We start from the raw sequence: 20,838 nt of genomic DNA, 5'->3' as shown, positions 1-20,838 counted from the left end.
GTTAAATAGAACAGCAGAAACAAGATTAGAAATTACCAAACATTCCCTATTAACCCTGAGTTTATGTAGTAAATGATACTCAATGGTCTTTATTAAGTGCAACTGAAATGACAAGTGATTGTGATGGCTTCAACAGCAGATACTGTTCCCAGTATGAGAAATTGTAAAAGACCTTAACAGAAGTGAAAGATGTATTACTAACAACCAGTGAGAACTGTGGAGCAAATTCTGAGCCTCATAAATGAGTTCCATCCCCAAGAAGCTTACTTTGTCATCACACTGTTATTTTTAAGTGACTATATTTCCATACATCCTAAGTTATTAGGGAATAGGATCCTTTTTTATAACTCTGACTTTGAAATCTATGGCTTCAATGAAAAATAAAACAGAAAAGGAGTATGTTATTATAAGTGAAAAGATACCATGTGTTCCTATTTATCTGGCCCTTCCCAGGATTTGTGGCATTACACATAGTGAAAAGTGTGGCTGTAATGAGGTCCCACTCCCTTTAACCACCAAACACTTTCTGTAACTTTAAATGGTTTTCATGAAAGTCTTTCTAAAATATACTGTCTATTTTAAACCCTTTCTTGATAACCCAGGGTCACTTCAGTGAATGAAAATGTTTTTTTACTTTTTTAATGTTTTATTTTTCATTTTTATGGATACATACTAGTTGTACATATTTATGGAATACATGTGGTATTTCAATACAAGCATACAATGTGTAATGATCAAATCAGGGTAACTGGAGTATCCATCATCTCAAGCATTTATTTCTTCGTGTTAGGGACATCCCAATTCCACCGTTTTAGTTATTTTGAAATATACATTATTGTGAACTTTTATTGTAGCACTATTCAAAATGTTTGTACTTGATTCATGTTACTGAAACACCAGGGGTTTGGCTGAGGTCCGGCTGCACGCCGCACAGAAAGCCAATCACTGAACGGAATATTGCCAAAGAAGAAGGCCTTAATCAGGTGCTGCAGCCCAAGAGCTGCAAGCTCAGTCTCAAATCCATCTCCCTTACTGACTAAGGCCAGGGATTTATATAGCAGAGAGGAAATGTAACAACCTTTAAGAAAACAAGAACTGGGGAGGGGCAAGGAAGCAATCATGGTGAATGAGTGCAGTGTTGTGGTGAGTTTCAGTTCTTTTTTTGAGGAGCCTAAAGGTTATTTCCTAAGGAAGGAACTCAGATAAAACAAATAAAAGTTTCAAGCTTTAAGACCAGAAGGGTTAGTTTCTATGTTTATCAAAAAGAACAGTCTATGGGGCTATTGGTTTGGTTTCATTTGGATCTATACTTCCCAGAGAGGATCCCTGACTGCCGTGGCTAAGGCAGCACACAATCTCTCTGTCTATCACTGGCCTGCTTCATTTTTCTCCAGTGAATTTTGCATTTTTTGGTTGTTGTTGTCTCACTTTGTTGCCCAGGCTGGAATGCAGTGGCCTGATCTCAGCTCACTGCAACCTCCGCCTCCCGGGTTCAAGCGATTCTCCTGCCTTAGCCTCCCAAGTAGCTGGGATTACAGGCACCCACTGTCTTGCCCCCCTAAATTTTTTGTATTTTTAGTAAAGCCGGGATTTCACCATGTTGGCCAGGCTGGTCTCGACCTCCTGACCTCAGGTGATCTGCCTGCCTCGGCCTCCCAAAGTGCTGGAATTACAGGCGTGAGCCACCACACCCAGGCCTCTTAATTGCATTTATAAATATTTATTTATCTACTTATCTCCTGTGTAACTTCCCCCTCTAAACTAGAAGCTCTATGGAGGCCTTTGCTCACTGTTACAGCCATTGTCCTAAGAACACTGTGCAGCTAACATCATAACTAGAAGACTGTTAAATAATAGACCCCTGTAGTACAGTACTCTCAGGGGCTGTTGAGTTGTAGAAAATTATTTCCTTTACATTTGCCCAACACAAACATCTCTGCTTTCAGTTGTTTGGCTCTTTTTATAGTTTTTTGGGGTTTTTTTTTCTCCTTGGTTGTCACTTCTTACAATGATGATTCTGGCGGCCTTAACATCAGTATTGCCTCTTTCCTATGACTTGATGCTCTTTATCTCTTACGTCCAGGAAATGCTGCTGCTGTGTCCAAAATAAGAGTGAGCCAAGCCGCAGAAGCGTGCCTGTGGTGGAGAGCATTAGTGGAGTGCGCATGGGCTGTTGTACTGCCTGGGCTAACACTCAAAGCTGTGCAGCATCAGCAAAAATGACTCACGGCCAAGGTTCCTCAAAAAAATGAGTAATCAAACACAATCTTATCAGAGATCCCTTCCAATTTTATTATTCTTTCCAGTACTTTCCCTGAACTACAGCAGTAGCTAGTTTGGCCACTCCAAAGTCTTTTTCTTCCTGACTTCAACGTTTTAGCTCCTTCTTCATCCATCTTAATAAAGAAATTGGTAGTGTATTACCAAAAGGAAAGTAAGATTGTGCTCACTATGATGTAATGGATATGAATTTTAACGTTTTTGTCATAAAACATATTTCTTTATGATGGGTGGGGCTGGAGGGGGAGTGCAATGTGCCTGATTAAGGAACGGGTTCTTCAAAGTCTTCAGAGCTCAGACACTACTCTTTTAAAGGCCTCCTCAAGAAACACCCAAGCCAGAAAATCTACGTGAGTCATGTTTGTCTCCTCTTTCTTTCTTTTCTCTACACTGGTTCTATAAGAAACTGCCATGGGACATTTGCTTCTTTATTTTTATTTCAAATTTCAAGTTTTTAATTTGTAATTTCAAAACTATAATTGAAAACATTGTACATCTTAGTAAAAAACGTCCCCGCTATAAAGTCCGTGTAATAAATTTCTTATAAAGTCCTCACCTTTGAGGAGTGGTATGCTTCCCTTTTCATGACAAAGGGTAGGGGTTATGGCATCATGCTCCCCTTTTAGCCCCAGCTGTTAGGAAACCAAGAGACAAATGTAAGCCTCCATCTTAATGCACCTACTTCCTTTGCCTCCTTTGTTTCTCATTTACAATTTCTACTTTATTACTTTGATTGTATAACGATTCTATTATGAGCCATCTTAAATAATTTTTGGAAAAATATATTATTGACTCACATTTCATGAGAGTATTCTAACACAAGGCCACATGTAGTGGCTCACACCTGTAATCCCAGCACTTGCAGAGGCCGAGGTGGGTGGATCACTTGAGCTTAGGAGTTTGAGACCAGCCTGGGGAACATAGCGAAACCTTGTCACCACAAAAAATACAAAAATTACCCGGGCGTGATGGGTCATGACTATAGTCCCAGCTACAAGGATGGCTAAGGTGGGAGGATCACTTAAGCCCAGGAGGCAGAAGTTGCAGTGAGCCGAGATTGCACTGCTGCACTCCAGCCTGGGTCACAGAGCGAGATCCTGTCTCAAAAAAAAAAAAAAAAAAAAAAAAAGAATATTCTAACACAGGCAAGAGTGAAAGAAGTCTGGACAATATGTCCTCTTCTAGGAATTCCTGTAACTGAAAACCAACTTATATACACGATATCTCAGAGGGAAGTGATGATCTAGTATAAATAGGATCCTCACCAGCCTGAGAATTCAAGAGCAGAATATTATTTGATTCTTGGTTGTATAAAGGGGCATCCCTGTCATTCAACGTACTGCCATCACTTAAACATAACTATGAACTATAGACAATTGTTAATTAGAACAAAGGGGCTTTTTTTCAGGGAATGGATGAAGGAGGCAGGACCTCTGTAGGAAATTACTACCGAAGTGATGTTAAAACAGCAACAACCACCACAACAAACACCACCCGAATCCCAGAGATCATTAACTGAACTGCTGGTGGCCTCTGTTCCTACGCGGGCAATGTAATTTATTTGTAAGCACCTTTTAGCCTAGGGCATTGGATCAAGAATGTGAAGTGATAGGAAACGGGAGAACAGGAATGTAATTGATATCCTGCCCTTACATTATTTCCTGAATGGTCTCCTCCCAGACTTGATGCAAGGAAGCACTCACTTCTACCTCATCCACCTGTTAAAATGCCAACCAATAAGAATAGAAGAAACCATGAACGGTTCCACGCATCTACTATTTTAGAGTACAACAAATGATAAATCCTGAAAAAAAAAAAATGACTTACTATGTCTCTAAAAATACTGGGGGAAACCCTCAGTATTTATAAATCATTATTAATTGCCATTTTTGTTATACAACACTTTTGTGGTACCAGCCAACTTGATACCTGCTATAGGGTTTCCACAATTATAATATCTTCAGTTTGTTCAAGGTGAGTATGGTGTCTGCTTTCTCAGCCTAAAAGACAAATATGCTGTGGCAACATGTAAATATATGAGCTCAAATATATTGAAGTAGCACACACATAAAAATGCATTACTAATGCTACAGTGCAAAAGATAGTACTAGTTTGTATATAACGTGAAACTTATATACAAAGGACCATTTTGTTAATGTTCAAATTGAAGTATCAGTTAAAATATATCTAATTATTTCCATACTTGCATATCTTAATTTGTTCTGACCTTGATACATAAAGTTCTCAACTATGAAAACATTGTACAAATGAAAACGTCTATCATCTGTGCTGCTACGTTTATGTCATAAATGGGCTCCTATAGGTTTATGAAGTCACAATTCCATTCTTTTTGCGGATTGTTGCACCTGCCCTCCATATTCACCCATCTGTTTTACCTGCAGACAAAGAAGCAAGACATTCAAAGCAGCTTAATTAACCTGCTTCCATCGCAACTGCATTTGTAGTAGAGAAATGGGCTTCCCAGAAATTTTACAGTTGCTCCCGTTTGTAGTAAATAGATCTTATGTAACCTTGTCTATATTGATCACTGTGTGGGAAATACATTTTTCATATGGAATGCAAGGATTCATTTCAGTTTAGGTGTAGTAAAAAATAACCAGAAATTTATAATTAATAAAACTTGAGTAATTATATTTCTTTAAATTTTTAAAATATTGTATCTACTTGCTTATTTCTAACTTAATCTTTTAAAAGTAAATGTATTTACATATTAAGATTATAGTAATATATCAATTATATTAAGATCATAATAGTATATAGGTCTTTTGAATTCTTCTTTCCTTTAGAAGTCAATCCAAGAAGACAAACGAAGACCAAGGAAAGACAGGTAATTATTACTTCTCAATTTCAATCAGTCATCTTATTCAAACAAAAATCCATGTGTCCAAATTATAATTTAAAGTCACCTATTTTAGGCCGGGTGAGGTGGCTCACGCCTGTAATTCCAGCACTTTGGGAGGTGGAGACGGGTGGATCACGAGGTCAGGAGATCGAGACCATCCTGGCCAACACAGTGAAACCCGTCTCTACTAAAAATACAAAAAAAAAAAAAAAAAATTGCCAGGCATAGTGGCGGGCACCCCTAGTCCCAGCTACTCCAGAGGCTGAGGCAGGAGAATGGCGTGAACCCGGGAGGTGGAGCTTGCAGTGAGCCGAGATCGCGCCACTGCACTCCAGCCGGGGAGACTGAGGGAGACTCTGTCTTAAAAAAAATAAAAATTAAAAAAAAAATCACCTATTTTATATGGATAAATTTGGAAAGTAATGTGCACTCAATACATTTACGTTACAAATATGTGATTTATATATAATTTATAAGATCCTGACTATTGGAAATCTGTTGAGCCAGCATAGCACTAAGAACTTAAATATGTTTTAAATGAATTGTACCCTCCCAATAATTTGCTTTTCTTGCTCCATGGAATGGTTTTGCTCGGGCAATTTGAACATGCCTGTATTCATGAATTTTCTTTCCCCAAACTCCTTTTTGCTTTTTCTCCTTCTACACATGCTAAATCTTGCTGCTTGTAATTTTTATGGATTTGTTAAGAAGATAAGGTTCATGTTACCTGCAAGTATAGCACACTTAAATTCACATTATTCTCCTTTTCTTATATTTCCCACTGATATTTTACTCTTTTAATACTATATCACTGTTTTAATCAATGTTCACGTCAACCAATTTCCAGACAGTGAGTGCCAGGAACAAACAAGAGCGTTTCTATTCAGCGTGAGTGAACACAGTTCTTCATTTCTGAATCAGTGACATCCTGAAAGTCCTTTTTAAATTAGTATCTGTAATTTGAAAAGTGTGTTTTCCTGGAAACACTGTAGCACCTGGAGGTTTTCCAGTTCTACTTGTTTACCTCTTAGGAAGTCCTGTCAGACTACAGATACTGAGCACCATAGGAACCAGACCGTGCCCTGAGTAGAACCAAGAATTAACATGAGCAAGGATGCACCCTTATGTGTATGTCACGTGTGGGTGTTAAAATCTGGCACAGAAATTAATCCACTAAAGAACAAAGAATAGAGAGAGGACAGAATGTTACTCATGAAGGAGGTAAATTAAGATCATATGTGTATCAATGTACTGAGGGCTGATAAAATTTGAAAATGCTGAGTGTTAGTACACAAAGGTGAGCTTTTCTGATAATGGCCTAAAGGACAGTAGTGACCGCTGATCTAGACTGGCCAAACCGAAACACTGCAATTACTGGCTGTTGTAGTAACCACTAGTTTGGTGCCAAGTTCAGTGCAATAGAACCAGGAAAATGTGCTCCCACAGCTAATGTTCTATTCAAGGTAAGATATGAAGGTTTTTCTTTTTACTTATGGGATATACTGTTTTTCCCACATTTCAAGACCTTCCATTTCTACTGACATGTGTATGTTACTCCTAAATTATAGTAAATAAAAGAAAAAACAAGTATCCTATAAGTTTAAGTGAGTAGAAAATTAGATTGATGCAATGGTGTGTTTATGTGTTCATTTACAGTCAGGGAAAATTATTAGATTTGGAAGATTTCTATTATAAGGAATTTTTGCCCAGTCGTTCTGGACCAAAGGAACATAGCCCTAGTTTAAGAGAACGAAGACCACAGCAAGAACTCCAGAATCAATGTATTAAGGCTAATGAAAGGTAAACAGCTAAACTTTAAAGTACAGCATTTACAGTTTTATACTTACAATTTCATTTCTTAAGATATTTCACTTTATATATAGATGAATGACAAAGCACTCTTACTGAATATTGCATCTTTCGAGTGATATGGTGTTTAAAAGTAACATCATGTACAGTGTTATGGTAGGGTAATCAGACACCTCCATTTTCCTAGCAAAAACTGAGTTTATACCTGTTTTCTTGATGTAATTATTAACAAAAACTCCTGTTATTTAATAAAAGTACTTCAGTTTGGATGATAAATTATTATATGGTCATCTAATTGTAAGTAATATATCATATCCAAAATCTATATTCAAGCTCAACCAATGTAATTTTAATTACTCATTGGTTTCTTAATTATGCTTGTTAATTTCTCAGAATCAATGATGTCAGACCCAAAAACATTTGAGAGAAAGATTCATAGAAAAATGCATATTTTGGCTTGAATTCTCACCTTGCCACCAACTTTCTGACATTAAGTAAATTATTTTGTAGCTTATTTCATACTTTGGGAATTTTTTTCTCCTTCCTCCCAAAATATGTGTGGAGTTTTGAGATCAGGGTACATAATAAAACAAACATGGCATATGAAAAATGGGAGTAATGACGGAAAACAAAAAGCTGCTCATCCAGAATTCTAAATGAATATCCTGTGAGCCTAGGGTCCTCAGAACCCTCACCCATTTTACAGCGTGACATGGTGGTTAAGAAAAGAAGTTTTAGAGTCACATGGTCTTAGGTTTGGTTTCTGATCCTGCTGCTTAGTTGTTGAATGACCTTGCTCATGTTGGCTGACCTCTTTAAGCTTCATTTCCATATCTGCAAAAGAATTTCCACCTGAACTATGATATTTGCCCTTTGCCTCCAAAAGACGCGCTCTTCCATCTTGGGATCCAGAACTGTAACATGTCGGAGCTTAGAGATGTTCTAGTTTAACCGCAGAGCTCTGTACAGAAGAACACCAAATGCCAGAAAGATTAAGTGATTTGCCCAAGGTCACACATTGAGTTAGTGAACTAAAATCCCAGATGTTCACTCCATGCCCATTTGCTTTTCACTGACTTACCTGCTTCCCATTTTAAAAGCTCACTCTGCCCCTTCTCCAATGTATCCTTCCCCTTCCCCGCACCGGCAGACACACGTCTGCTATGAAAGCATTCTATCCCTGCAATACTCCTGATGTAGACTAAGTGGTGTCTATGGCTGTGTGTTTAGTATCCACTGGAATAAATGCTAGCAGCTAGCATTGTTGACTGCCTCTTTGTGCTAGGCACTATGCTATTGTCTCATTTAATCCTCACAGCAACCACATAAGGCAGTTACTATTACTGCCCCATTTTATAGATGAGGAGGCTAAGTCTACAAAGTTCAGTGACTGCAAAGAGTCACCTAGATGATAAGTTCATGGAGCCAGAATTTGAACACGGGGCTTTCTAAGTTTAGAGTTGACGGCCTTAACCATTACTCAGTATTTCCATCCTATGCAAAAGATCATGCTGGGCATTTGAAGAAGGGGTGGATAGAATAGTGCATAAGATGTGATCCTTACATCCAAGAGCTTGATGCTAGAGGAAAAGTATACTGATATAACAAAACTGAACAAGGTAACTCAGATAAGGTTTTTTTTCTAAACTAAGGAAGATTACAGAGACAAAACAGCCTTGACAGTATTCTGAATTTAAAATAGAAAACAAAATCCAAACAGCAGAATACTGCTATTGAAACAACTGGAGAAATTTGAGACTAAACTACATGTCAGAAGATGTCAGAGCACAAAGAATATTGTTTTGTGTATATACACGCACCAAGTATTGGCATTGCCCAAGAAAGAAGGTGTAAGTCTGGGAGTAAGAGACAGCAGCAATGGTGAATTGAGTGCCTTGTGATTTTTTTAATTGATAAATAAAACGTGTATAAACTTATGGTATAGAACACGTTTTAAGATATATGTACATTGTGGAATGGCTTGATCATGCTAATTAACATATGAATTACCTCACTTAGCTATCTTTTTTATGGTGAAAACACTTAAAATCTACCCTCAGCAGTTTTCAAGTACACAATACATTATTAACTATAGTCACCATGTTGTACAATAGATCCCTTGAATTCATTCCTCCTGTCTAACTGACATTTTGTATCCTTTGACTGATCTATCCCCAGTCACCCGACCAGTCCTCTGGTAAACACTATTCTACTCACTGATCTGTGTGCTTGTCTTTTTTTCTTGGTTTCCACATATAAGTGAGATCACGCTATATTTGTCTTTCTGCACCTGACTTCTTTCACCTAGCACTCTGTCCTCCAGGTTCATTCGTGTTGTTACAAATGGCAGGATTTCCTTCTTTTCTAAGGTGGAAGGGTGTTCCATTGTGTACATATACCACATGTTCATTATCCATTCATCCATTGATGGACTCTTAAGTTGATTCCATATCTTGACTCTTGTGAATAATGTTGCAATGAACAGCTGAGTGCAGATCTTTTTTTTTTTTTTTTTTTTTTTGAGTGAGTCTCGCTCTGTCATCCAGGCTGGAGTACAGTGGTGTAATCTCGGTTCACTGCAACCTCTGCCTCCCAGGTTCAAGCAATTCTTCTGCCTCAGCCTCCTGAGTAGCTGGGATTACAGGCACGTGCCACCATGCCCGGCTAATTTTTATATTTTTGGTAGAGACACGGTTTCACCATGTTGGCCAGGCTGGTCTCGAACTCCTGACCTCAACTGATCCACCCGCCTCGGCCTCCCACAGTGCTAGGATTACAGGCGTGAGCCACAGCACCCAGCCCAGATCTCTTTTTAACATACTGATTTCATTTCCTTTGGATATATGCCCAGAAGTAGGATCATATTTTTTTTTATTTTCTTATTTATTTATTTATTTATTTTGAGACACAGTCTTGCTCTGTCACCCAGGCTGAAGTTCAGTGGCATGATCTCAGCTCACTGCAACCTCCACCTCCCAGGTTCAAGTGATTCTCCTGCCTCAGCCTCCCAAGTACCTGGGATTACAGGTGCCTGCCACCACAGCCATCTAATTTTTGTATTTTTAGTAGAGATGGGGTTTCGCCATGTTGGCCAGGCTGGTCTCAAACTCCTGACCTCGGGTGATCTGCCCACCTTGGCCTCCCAAAGTGCTGAGATTACAGGTGTGAGCCACCGCGCCCAGCCTGTTTTTAATTTTTTGAGGAACTGCCATACTCTTTTCCATAGTGGCTGTACTAATTGACATTCCCACCAATGATGTGCAAGAGTTTGCCTTTTCTCCCCACCTTTGCCGACATTTGTAACCTTTCATCTTTTTTATAGTAACCATCCTAACAGGTGTGAGATGATATCTCATTGTGTTTGTAATTTGCATTTCCCCTATGATTAGTGATATTGAGCATTTTTTCGTATACGTGTTGACCATTTCTCAGTCTTCTTTTCAGAAATGTTTATTTGGGTCTTTTGCCCATTATTTAATTGGGTTATTTGAGGGTTGTTTTCTGTTTGGGTTTTTTTTTCTAAGTTGTATCAGTTGCTTCTATATTTTGGATATTAACCACTTTTTAGATATATAGTTTGCAAATATTTTCTCACATTTAAATGATTGTTTCTTCATTCTGTTGAATGTTTCCTCTGCTGTGGAGAAGCTTTTTAGTTTGATATAATCCCATTTGTCTATTTTTTGCTTTTGTTGCTAGTGCTTTTGAGATCACAGTCATTGCCCAGACGAATGTCATGGAGCTTTTCCCTTATAATTTGTTTCTTTTCTTTTCTCTTTTTAGGCAGCATAACATGAGCTAGCCCCTATATTTTCTTCTAGTAGTTTTGCAGTTTCATGTCTTAAGTCTTTAATCCATTTGGGATTGATTTTTGTGTGTGAGATTGTTTTTGTAAGTGAGATAACAATCTAATTTCATTCATCTGCATGTGGACAGGCAGTTTCTCCAACACCATTTATTGAAGAGACTGTCCTTTCCCCATTGTGTGTTTCTGGCATCTTTGTTGAAAATCAAATGACTGTAAATGTTGGATTTATTTCTGGGCTCTCTATTCTGTTCCATTGGTCTATGCATCTGTTCTTATGCCAGTACCATGCTGTTTTACTTACTATAGCTTTTTCATACAGTTTGAAATCAGGTAGTGTGATGTCTCCCAGATTTCTTATTTTTGCTCAAGATAGCTTTGACTATTTGGGGTCTTCTGTGGTTCTATATAAATTTTAGGATTGATTTTCCTATATTTGTGAAGACTGTCATTGGAATTTTAATAGAGATTCCATTGAATCTGTAGATTGCTTTGGGTAGTATGAGCATTTTACCAATATTAATTATTCTGATCTATGAACAGGGAATATCTTTCCACTTATTTGTGTCATCTGCAGTTTCATTCATCAGTGTTTTATACTTTTCAGTGTATAGGTATTTTACCTCCTTGGTTAAATTTATTCCTAAGTATTTTTTGTAGCTACTGTGAGATTGTTTTCTTGATTTTTTTTTTGTTGTTGTTGTTGTTGATAGTTCATTATTCTCATGGACTAAATGAATGAAAGCTGATGGCAGGCAATTGGTGATTAGAGAATGGCACTAAAGAAAAAGAGGACAACAAGAGGCTGACATCTGCTTGTCTCCTCTGAAGATGGGACCTAGTGGGGTCTCTGTTGGGCAGTGGTGAGAGATGTGGGGTGTTTAGGGCATAAGCAGGTTTTAATTATGGCAAAAAGATCAATGGAGGATGAAAAGGGGAAAATAAGATGGAACACAAGTGCCTCATTTAAGAGACAGGAGAATTGTGAAAGAAGCATGAACAAAAAAAGAGGCAAAAGGATACAAGGAGGAAAGCATAAGATTTGAGACCTATAGACCTGGGTTTGAATCTGCACTCCATTTCTTACTAGCCATAGCAACTAGGATCAGTCTGTTTTCTCATCTGCAAATTGAGAATAACAAGAATCTAAGGCCTTGCAGAGTTTTCCTTAGAATTAGAAATAATGTGTGTGATATACCTGGCAGATAGTTGACATTTAATATTCTTACAACAGAAATAAGCTGAATAGGTATGAAAATTCAAGTCAGTAACTCAAAAGAGGATGATCTGCTCCTTCAGTACCCATCATGATGCTACTTGACCTTCCCTGTCAAGTATCCACTGGGCTCAGGGTGTCCTGAAAGACCTTGCCAAAGGTCTTTTTCTTTTTCTTTGCCTTTTAATTCTGTATTCAGAATGGACCAGAATAAAAGCATATTCCATCTGCAGGCCACGTTCTAGACCTCTCCTTTCATCATTATTTTCATTCATTTGCATATATTTCCAATGGCCTTGCCCTCTCTCCTTCAATTATATTCAACTGGTAAACTCCAATGCTGAGTAAAATCAGAACAATTTAATCCCACTTAAAATTATGACCACATCTTAGGCAGGCCCTTAGTTACTTTGCAATATTACATTTCCCTAAGAATCGTTTATGCCACTTTCCCGGTCCATTGTTTCAAACTTCCTCCTCTCTCCTCAGACCCTCCAAACTTCCTGGCTCTCAGCTGACAACCTTCTTTTATAACAGTAGCAGATAACAGACACATGCTGAATCTATCCTACCACTTACCCATCTACTTCCCTCAGGATATTATGGATGACCTTTCCACCCTCCTAGCTAAAGTGAAACCTTCCCTTTGTGCACTAAATTCAAGTCCTATCACTGACTCAAGGGCATTGTCCTGCAATTGTCCCCTCTGTCTTCTGCACCTTGAATGTTTGTTCTCTTTACCAAATCATTTCTGGCAATTAGTGAACATGATGCATTCAGATCCATCATAAAATACACCCTTGACCCAATCCCCCCTTTACAACCACCCACTTTTTCTGCTCTTCAGAATAGTAAATAAATAAAACATGAAAGAGTAATGATACTACCTCCTGCACATTCTTTCTTCCTATTCTTTTGAGCCGCTTCACTCAGGTTTCCTCTCCCAGCACGACACTGAAATTGCCTCTGCCAAGGTCAACAGTGACCTCCGTTTTGCCATGCTCGGTGATTTTACACCTATGTTACTCATTTTTTCTTTAAGTACTTCATTCATTGGCCTTCAGGACAGCACTTCTCTTGGTTTGCCTCTTGCCTTACTGGCTGCTATTTCTCATTCTCCCTGCTGACTTTTCTCATTTCACTGATCTCTCAATAATGGAGTGTCCCAGTCCTTTGCTTTATCAACATGCACTCTCATGACCTTAAATATTGTCTGTGTACTTAAAATTCCTGGCCTGGCACTGTGGGTCATGTTTGTCATCCCAGCACTTTGGAAGGCTAAGACAGGAGGATCACTTGAGCCCAGAAGTTCAAGACCAGCCTGGGTAGCATTAGTGGGATCCTGTCTCTACAAAAACATAAAAACAAAAAAAAGTATCCAGGCGTAGTGGCTCACGCCTGTAGTCCCAGCTACTCAGGAAGCTGAGGCTGGAGGATCAGTTGAGCTTTGGAGGTTGAGACTGCAGTGAGGCTGTTATTGTACCACTTCACTTTAGCCTGGGTGACAGAGTGAGAGAGAGAGAGAAAAGGGAGGAAGGGAAGGAAGGAAGGAAGGAAGGAAGGAAGGAAGGAAGGAAGGAAGGAAGGAAGGAAGGAAGGAAGGAAGGAAGGAAATTGTCTTTGTACTTAAAATTTGTGAACTGAAATATCTAGCCTTGCCATGACTCATATATTTGATATCCTCTTGAATATCTAATAAATATCTCTAACTTAGCATAACCAAAACTAAAATCTTTATCCCACTGCAAAAATTATGCTTCTCTGCAGTATTCGCCATCTTATTAAATGACAGTATCCTTCCAGTTGTTTAAGCCAAAAACCTTGAGGACATTCTTGGTTCTTCTCTTTCACACCCCAATTTAATCCATCAGTGAGCCAACCCTTTCAGTTCTACTTCCAAGTATGACCAGAATCTGGCCAGTTCTCACCTCCTCCTCCACAAGCCTAGTGTAAGCCACTATCAGTCTTGCTTGGATTACTACAGAATCTCTTAACAGGCCTTCCTGCTTTCATCCTGGCAGACAGATCCTGTTATGTGTGATTCCTCTGCACAGAACCCTTCAGTGTTTATCTCACTGTAAGTAGAAGTCAAGTCCTTGAGGTGGTCCCAAATTATCTGAACACTAAATTATCTGAACACTCTATCCTCATTCCTCCTTCTCCCATCTCTTGGTATTTCCCCCTCTTGCTTACTCTTTTCAAGCCACAGTGGTCTCCTTGCTGTTCCTTGAACACAATGTGTATACCCTAGTCTTGCAGCCTTTACGTTGCTTGATCTATCCTCCTGGAAGTACTGCCCTTCCCCACGAGATCTGCATGGCTTACTCACTCTCTTCCTTCAGGTCTCTCTTCATATATCACCTTATCAGAGAGGCCTTTCCAACCACCCTGTATGAAATTGCCTGTATACATACACATGCACACACACACACCACTTTTTCCCCATTACCCAGCTTTACTTTTCTGTGCAGCACCTCTCACCACCTGGTGTTTTCAAGTTGTCCGTGGGTCTCTCCTGCACTAGACTATAAACTCCATGACAGCAAGGACTCCTGCTCACCCGTCACTTACACTGGTGGCTGGTGCTTAGCAGGTGCTCAGTGAATGAATGAATGAGTGAGGAGTGAATGAATCTATGTAGTTGCATTTTTAGGGAATACCCCACTTCCCAGACAAGCTGCAGAATGTAAAGGTAAACACTGGCAGGGGTTGCTTGCTGGTTCAGAAACTTAGCCCAGCAACCTCATTCAAAACACTGAAACACTGAAAAAGCCGACAGGGTCCGTAGCTCTTGGTGCCACTACCAGAGCAGTTGGTCAGATTTTGAGCGAGCATTTTTTAAAGAAACATCTGAGCAGTTTTAAAATGGAAAATATTGAGTGTCTATTTAGGCAATTTGAGTTTTTCTGTTTGACCAAAGTGTGTTAAAATTAAGGTATTAAAATAAATATTTGTTTTTTGGTTGTGAATTATTGCAATCCAAACTCACCTTTCCAAACTGCACCTTCTGAAGCTTTACTTAGCATGTATCTAAACACCATCACCAGGCTCCACCAGCCCCTCTGCTCCTCAGCTTAGAGGAGTTTTGAAAACTTGCTGAGAATTATCGCAGATACGTTTGGCCATTATCCAGTCATTTCAATTGTGCCTTCCCTAAACGTCCGCGGTTAGCGGAACGTGAGAGGAAGGGGACCCGCCTAACTCGGGGTAGGTGGGGACGCGCTGCTCAATGTGGTGCGGTTGACACTCGGGCCCTGGGTTTCGCTTGCAGGTGCTGGGCGGCGGAGAGCCCCGAGGAGGAGGAGGAGAAGAAGAAGGAAGAGGAGAGAGGGGCAGCAGCCAACCCCTACGACTTCAGGAGGCTCCTGCGCAAAACCTCCCAGCGCCGGCGCCTAGTCCAGCAGTCCTAGCCGCGCAACGAGGCAGACACCGCCGTCGGAAGGCGCTTGAGCCTGCAGGGCAGCAGAGGCCGAGCAGGCACTCGGGCTGGCACCAGCAGGCACTGAAGCTGCGGCCCTGATCTCCGCAGAGGCTGCCTGCTGCGCTCGGCCCTCAAGTGCCCGGGCTGGCCTTCTGTGCCCCGAAAGAAGAGACCTGGGAGCCCTCGGAAAACCTCCCCCGACGCCTTCTGTCCGAACTCCCGCACCCTCCTTTCTCACCAGCCCGCCAGTTGCGGCATCCCTGAATCGATCTCTTTGTTCTTTTTTTTTTTTTTTTTTTTTAACTCCTGTGGCCTCCACTGCGTCTGGGATCTCGCCAACCTCTCTCTCATTTGGGGTGACTTCACAGATGTTTTTCTTGGAAACGGCTTTTCTTAGCCAACAGAACACATGCTAGCGGTTGAATCTTAAGAGAAAAAAGCCCGGGAGGGGTGGGGAGAATTTCGAAGATGTACTTCATCTCAAACTTGCTCTTTCTCTTCCTTTGGTTACTAAGGTTGCTAAATAAAAGAAGTGCCTTGGAAAACCCGTGGTTTGCGTGACTGATCCCTCATTTTCCCCTCTGGGGCTTCTGCTATAAGGCTGTGCTGGTGACGGTGCCCAAGGAGGGGAGTTGAGGTGCCTTCATCAGCGAACTCCCAGCACCACCCAGCCACTTCAGACAAACACAATCTAAGCTAAACCCCTTGCCACACAAACACAGAGGCCTCCAATCTCTAAATCCCCAACACACCACACGTGCTTGCCTGCACGATGCCTTCTCAATCTGTGTGGCTGTCTTTGGCCCCATCTATAAAGATGCTGGTGCCGCCACTGGGTGGAACTGTCAGATTTCAGGTTCTCCCAGTCTGCAGATTTGGGGCCATCTTTGCTACTCCCACTCTGTGTGTATTTAAAATGGGGGAGGCTAGTGGGTGGACAGAAGTTTGCATTACTGGGTTGACTGCACCTTATTCTAAAACCTGGTTTAAGCTGTTTTATGAAACTGACATTCCCATCTAAGCAACCTGGAGAGGGTGAGGACAGGTGATGAGGTTGTTGCATGGAATCAGAAGAAGGGTTCTGACCAGGATGGGGCTTTTGTGTGTAGGTGCCCTTGGCTCCTGCACCCACAGGCCGGAGTCAAGACTCTGGGGAAATATTCAAGGAGTGAGTGAGGGCACGTGCAGGGGGCTCAGAAGGTTTGTTGTACGGCTGGTCCACAGGGCATCTCTCCAACTCAAAAAGTTGGCACCAAAAGGTCCCCAGAGACAACTCTTCATTTTATAGTTGCAATGTGGCCAAGGGGAAACCTGCAGCTATGGCAAGGCAGAGTCCAAGTGCACTCCAGGCCTTCTTGTTCCCTGGATTAGCAGCACAGCCTCACTGGGTTTGCGACTGAAAAGTAAGGAGTGACCCTCAGCTGTGTGAATGCACTGAGCAGCCTTATGGCCAGTACCCAGGAAACCAGCACAGCAGGTCACCAGAGAAGGGCTGGGAGGGGCAGGGGTGTCTAAAACCCAAAGTGGCCTAGCCCCCTTCCACCTCTAGCCACCTGTCCACTTGCCTCCAGAAGGCCTGGGTTTGTGGTGAGGGCGGAGCAGGGGCCAGGGGTAAGGAGCAGTAAGCTGAGCTCAGCTTTTCTGTCTGGCTTCCTTCTAGGCTTCCTTCTGGGGTGGCCCCTGCAGACAAGAGCCCTGGCACTCAGCCCCTTCTATTACTTCTATTGGTGTAGGGAGAATTTAGGGAGGGAGGCAACAGACTCCCTCCCTAAATTTTCCCTGCACCAATGTTTTAAGTGAGAATAGAGAAGAGAATGGCAAAGGCTTGGTGAATGCTTGGTTGCAGTGTTTTTGTGTTCTTCCGTGGTTCTTTGTTTCCTCTCCTTTTCTTTCCATCTTCCCTTCTTTCTCTGTCCTTTGACACTTAAGCATGGGAAGGACAGAGGAAAATGTGTGCCAGACACTCTTCTTTGGGTGAGCCTGAGATGCATCTTAGTAACCACAGACACCTAAGGAAACTGTCCCTACAAGCCGGAGGATTGGGTCTGTCTCCCTCATCTGAGGAAGGGCTTTCCAAATCTTTCCCCCAGCACTGGCCGCCTTCCCTTCCCGTTCACTGGCTGCCTCCTTTGTGAACTAATGACTGTAATTATTACCTCCCAGAGCTCTTTTGTTATCTCCAACCCCAAGTCCCGGAGAGGGGGAATGGGCTCTTTAGTGAAATGAAAGTCATTACAAAGCAAATTACCGTCTAGGGAGGGACAGCCTTCAGCAAAGACAAATCAGATCCCCGTCTGCATCTGAAGTAGGGTGCGTTTAAATAAAAAATGTAAATACCACCATTAGATCGAAAGTACTCCAGAGCTGTGAGATTTAATGGAGTTTAAACGGTAGCACTTGAAGCCATTGCTTTACCAAAAAGAAAAAAAAATCAGTTAAATTCGGTTGTTTTCATCTGTTTCTTCTTTGGGGGTTTTGTGTGTTTTAAACGCTTATTTTTAAGAACCTTTATGTTTTCAATCACTCATCCATAGTAGAAAGTTCTGCAACCCTAGACTGCTGGCTTGAAGCAAAACCTTTGCAGGACTTGATATGGATTTCAACAAAGAACCAGCCTCTGCGAGGCTGGAGAGAGCTGCAGAGCTGCCATGCCTGAAGTGCAGATGGCTGAACCGCAAGTCTTTAGGTTTCCGGAGTTGTTATCGTGGTGACCTGGAGTGTCAGAGCCAAGAGAGCGAAAAGGAGGAGCCAAATTGAGCCCTGAGTTTTCGACCACCCAGGTTCCCACAGCCTGGTCCGGACTTCTCCACCTAGCGCGCTCAGCGCCAGCCTTCGGCAGGACCCTATCAAGGCCCCACTGGTTCCCTGCTCTCATCCTGGTGACTAGACCCAGCTGCCATAGTGTGGATCCCATGACTCCTCAGAGAACCCCTGGACTCAGGCGCGCCAGAAGACAGCGCTTTGTGGAGAGAATTGACCAGGGACAGTTGTGCTCCAGGATAGAGGACTTGGGCCTGTATGCGTCCAACATGTGCCCCAGGATGTCCCTTCTAAGCGAGGGTCGAGAGGTGCTCGCCCAGACGGGATCCCCCGGTCTCTGTTTTGGTAGCAGCTTTGGTAGCTGGTTCAGGAGGTCAGAGAAAGAAAACGGCTTGTGAACACAATGGAAATGACAGGCGCTCTGGCCAGGCGCGGGGAAGGCAGCCGCCTCGGGAAGCCGACCTCAGTCAGCCCTTTCCCTTCTCTCACTCCCTCCCTCTCCCCCAGAGCCCCGGAGATGCGAGGTGCACTTGAAGTTCATCTCCACTGCCAGGAGAATGCAGCGTAAACCGTCAAAGGGCTCCCAATCCTCAGGGCGTCCTCCCTGTCTGTAACAGCTTTTTGTAGAAAGGAAATCATCGAAAAAGATTCTGACTTTCTCGTCCTTTCTTATTAGAAAAAGAGAAAACCCTTACTAATACGCCTCAGAGAGAGCCAATCTCGCGCTCCCGGGCGCTGCCGTGAAGATTCTCTCGGGGCGAGTGGGGACAATGGTTTGAAGTCCCTTGAAATGAGGGCCCTTCAGGCGATGCCTTCTTTCCTACTCAGATTTGGAAAGCCGAGATTGCTTAGTTGGAAACCCTGTTCTCTCCTCCCAGGCACACACAGATTCCCCTTCCACGCCAGCCGCGGGCCCTTCCACGCCTCCGCGGGCCAAGGTCACCAAATACCCTGATTCCATCCCCCACCCGCCATCAATCCTGCCCACTCTGGCCACTCTGTCTCGTTCCCTTTCAAGAAGTTTCCATTCGTTTTATTTTTTCCCCCAGCCCGAGGTCTTCTAGACTCCAGCGTGGATTTTAATTGCCTCAATCAGCAGTCATTCTTCCCAGCCGTCACTCAGAGGCTTGACGGTGGGTCCCGCGATCTAGCCCTTGGCTGCGCAGGAACAGTGCGCCCCCGGGACGGCGCGCTTCAGCAGGCAGGCGTCAGGCTCTACTAAGGCGCTGAAATGAGCCCATCAGCGGGTAGGAGCCCTTCCCCCGCCGTCCCCTCCCCAGGCTCGTGAACGGCGCCTGATGGCGGCCCGGGGCGCAAGCTCCCGAGGTCGCAGCGACCTCAGCACCCGCTTGGAGGAGGGCGGCGCGGGAACCCCGCTTCCTTCCCCTCAGCAGGAGCTAGACCTCAAACAACACCCCAATCGATGCACACAGAAAACCCCTCTGGGCCACGCTTCCCCGCCTCGCCGAGGTCTCCCCAGTCTGCCCCTCGCTGACGCTGGCGCGCAGCGGCCGTGGCAGCACCCGGGACAGCGGCCGCCCGCACTTCCCGCCTCTGGCTCGCCAGAGGACGCGCTGGCACACCTCCCACCCCCTCACTCTGACTCCAGCTGGCGTGCACGGTCTGCCTCGCATCCTCACGACTCAGCTCCCTCCCTCTCCCGTGTTTTTTTCCTCCGCCGCCCCCTCATTCATCCCCACTGGACTCCCTTTCCCTCAAATGCTCTGGGGCTCTCCGCGCTTTCCCGAGTCCGGGCTCCGAGGACCCTTAGGTAGTACCCGTCCCTTTTAAGGCTTCCCAGCTTCCAAAGCATTGCCACGTCCCTAAACCCTGTCTCCAGCTCTCATACACACACGCACACTCAGACACGCGCGTTTTCTGTTCCTGCGTGACACCCGCCCTCGCCGCTCGGCCCCGCCGGTGTTCGGGCTGTGCCCTCCTCCCGCCACACGGGCACGCACGCGCGCACAGGGCCAAGCCCAAGGCAGCTCGCCCGCAGCTCGCACTCGCAGGCGACCTGCTCCAGTCTCCAAAGCCGATGGCATCTCCGGGCTCTGGCTTTTGGTCCTTCGGGTCGGAAAATGGCTCCGGGGATTCCGACAATCCCGGCACAGGTAGGAAAGAGAACCGGGACCTGCGGCGGGAGAGTTTTGCGGTGGTCTGGGGTTTGCGGGGCTACGGAGAAGACGAAGGAGGTTTTTCCACCCGCAACAGGAAACTTCTTCGGGCGCGTCTCCCTGCTTTTGGGCTAAGTCCTTGACGGCCTAAGAGCTCAAGACCTCTACAGCCTCTTGTCCCCTGGGAAGACGCCCAAATAGTCTCGGGCCCCTTCCACAGAAGGTTCGAAGAGCCCCGCAAAGACCGCGGTGTCTCGGGGACATGGAAATCCATGGGCCTGGGGCACTGCTAAGATCCAGGTGTCTGGACCCTGGGGAGGGACGGAGTGACCGTGAAGATAGAAAAAAAAAAAATGGGAAAGGTGAGAGATTTCTTGATCTAGAAAGACAGCCTGCGAAAAAATGGATAGCTTCAGTATTTAGGAAAACTCCAAGCTTGGCAGGGAGAGGAGTTTGCCTGAGCCGACTGGCACCTGGAAGGGCAGCGGTGTGGGCTTCTCCTTGGGAAACAGATCAAGTAAATGAGGGCTGGCCCGGGCTGCCAGGCTCCCGCTTGCCTCCCGCACC

General features: G+C 43.6%; 2 protein-coding genes across 12 annotated transcripts in view; both read left to right on the top strand.

Annotated features, from left to right (window-relative positions):
• The window catches only part of MYO3A (myosin IIIA), a 262,251-nt gene extending 246,306 nt beyond the window's left edge, over positions 1-15,945 (top strand). For 6 of the 10 annotated variants that reach the window (XR_004177076.1, XM_031652451.1, XM_031652453.1 and 3 more), the window contains 3 exons: positions 5,088-5,128; positions 6,800-6,943; positions 15,245-15,939. Coding sequence is in view for 9 of the 10 variants with exons in the window: in XM_031652451.1 (XP_031508311.1) it covers positions 5,088-5,128; positions 6,800-6,943; positions 15,245-15,383 (324 nt within the window). In the remaining variant the exon portion in view is untranslated. The other 4 variants (XM_031652458.1, XM_031652457.1, XM_031652455.1 and 1 more) reach the window with 3 other exon arrangements.
• Positions 15,946-19,430: 3,485 nt separating this feature from the next.
• Positions 19,431-20,838, top strand: part of GAD2 (glutamate decarboxylase 2) — an 88,139-nt gene continuing 86,731 nt past the window's right edge. For both annotated transcript variants that reach the window (XM_031652459.1, XM_009214120.4), the window contains exon 1: positions 19,431-20,268. In XM_031652459.1, the coding sequence (XP_031508319.1) occupies positions 20,193-20,268 (76 nt within the window). In that variant the 5' untranslated portion in view covers positions 19,431-20,192. The remainder of the gene's footprint in view (positions 20,269-20,838) is intronic.

This window comes from Papio anubis, chromosome 11 (assembly GCF_008728515.1).
Source record: "Papio anubis isolate 15944 chromosome 11, Panubis1.0, whole genome shotgun sequence".
In the NCBI taxonomy this organism is placed as follows: Eukaryota; Metazoa; Chordata; class Mammalia; order Primates; family Cercopithecidae; genus Papio; species Papio anubis.
This window is presented reverse-complemented; position numbering and strand designations above follow the sequence as displayed.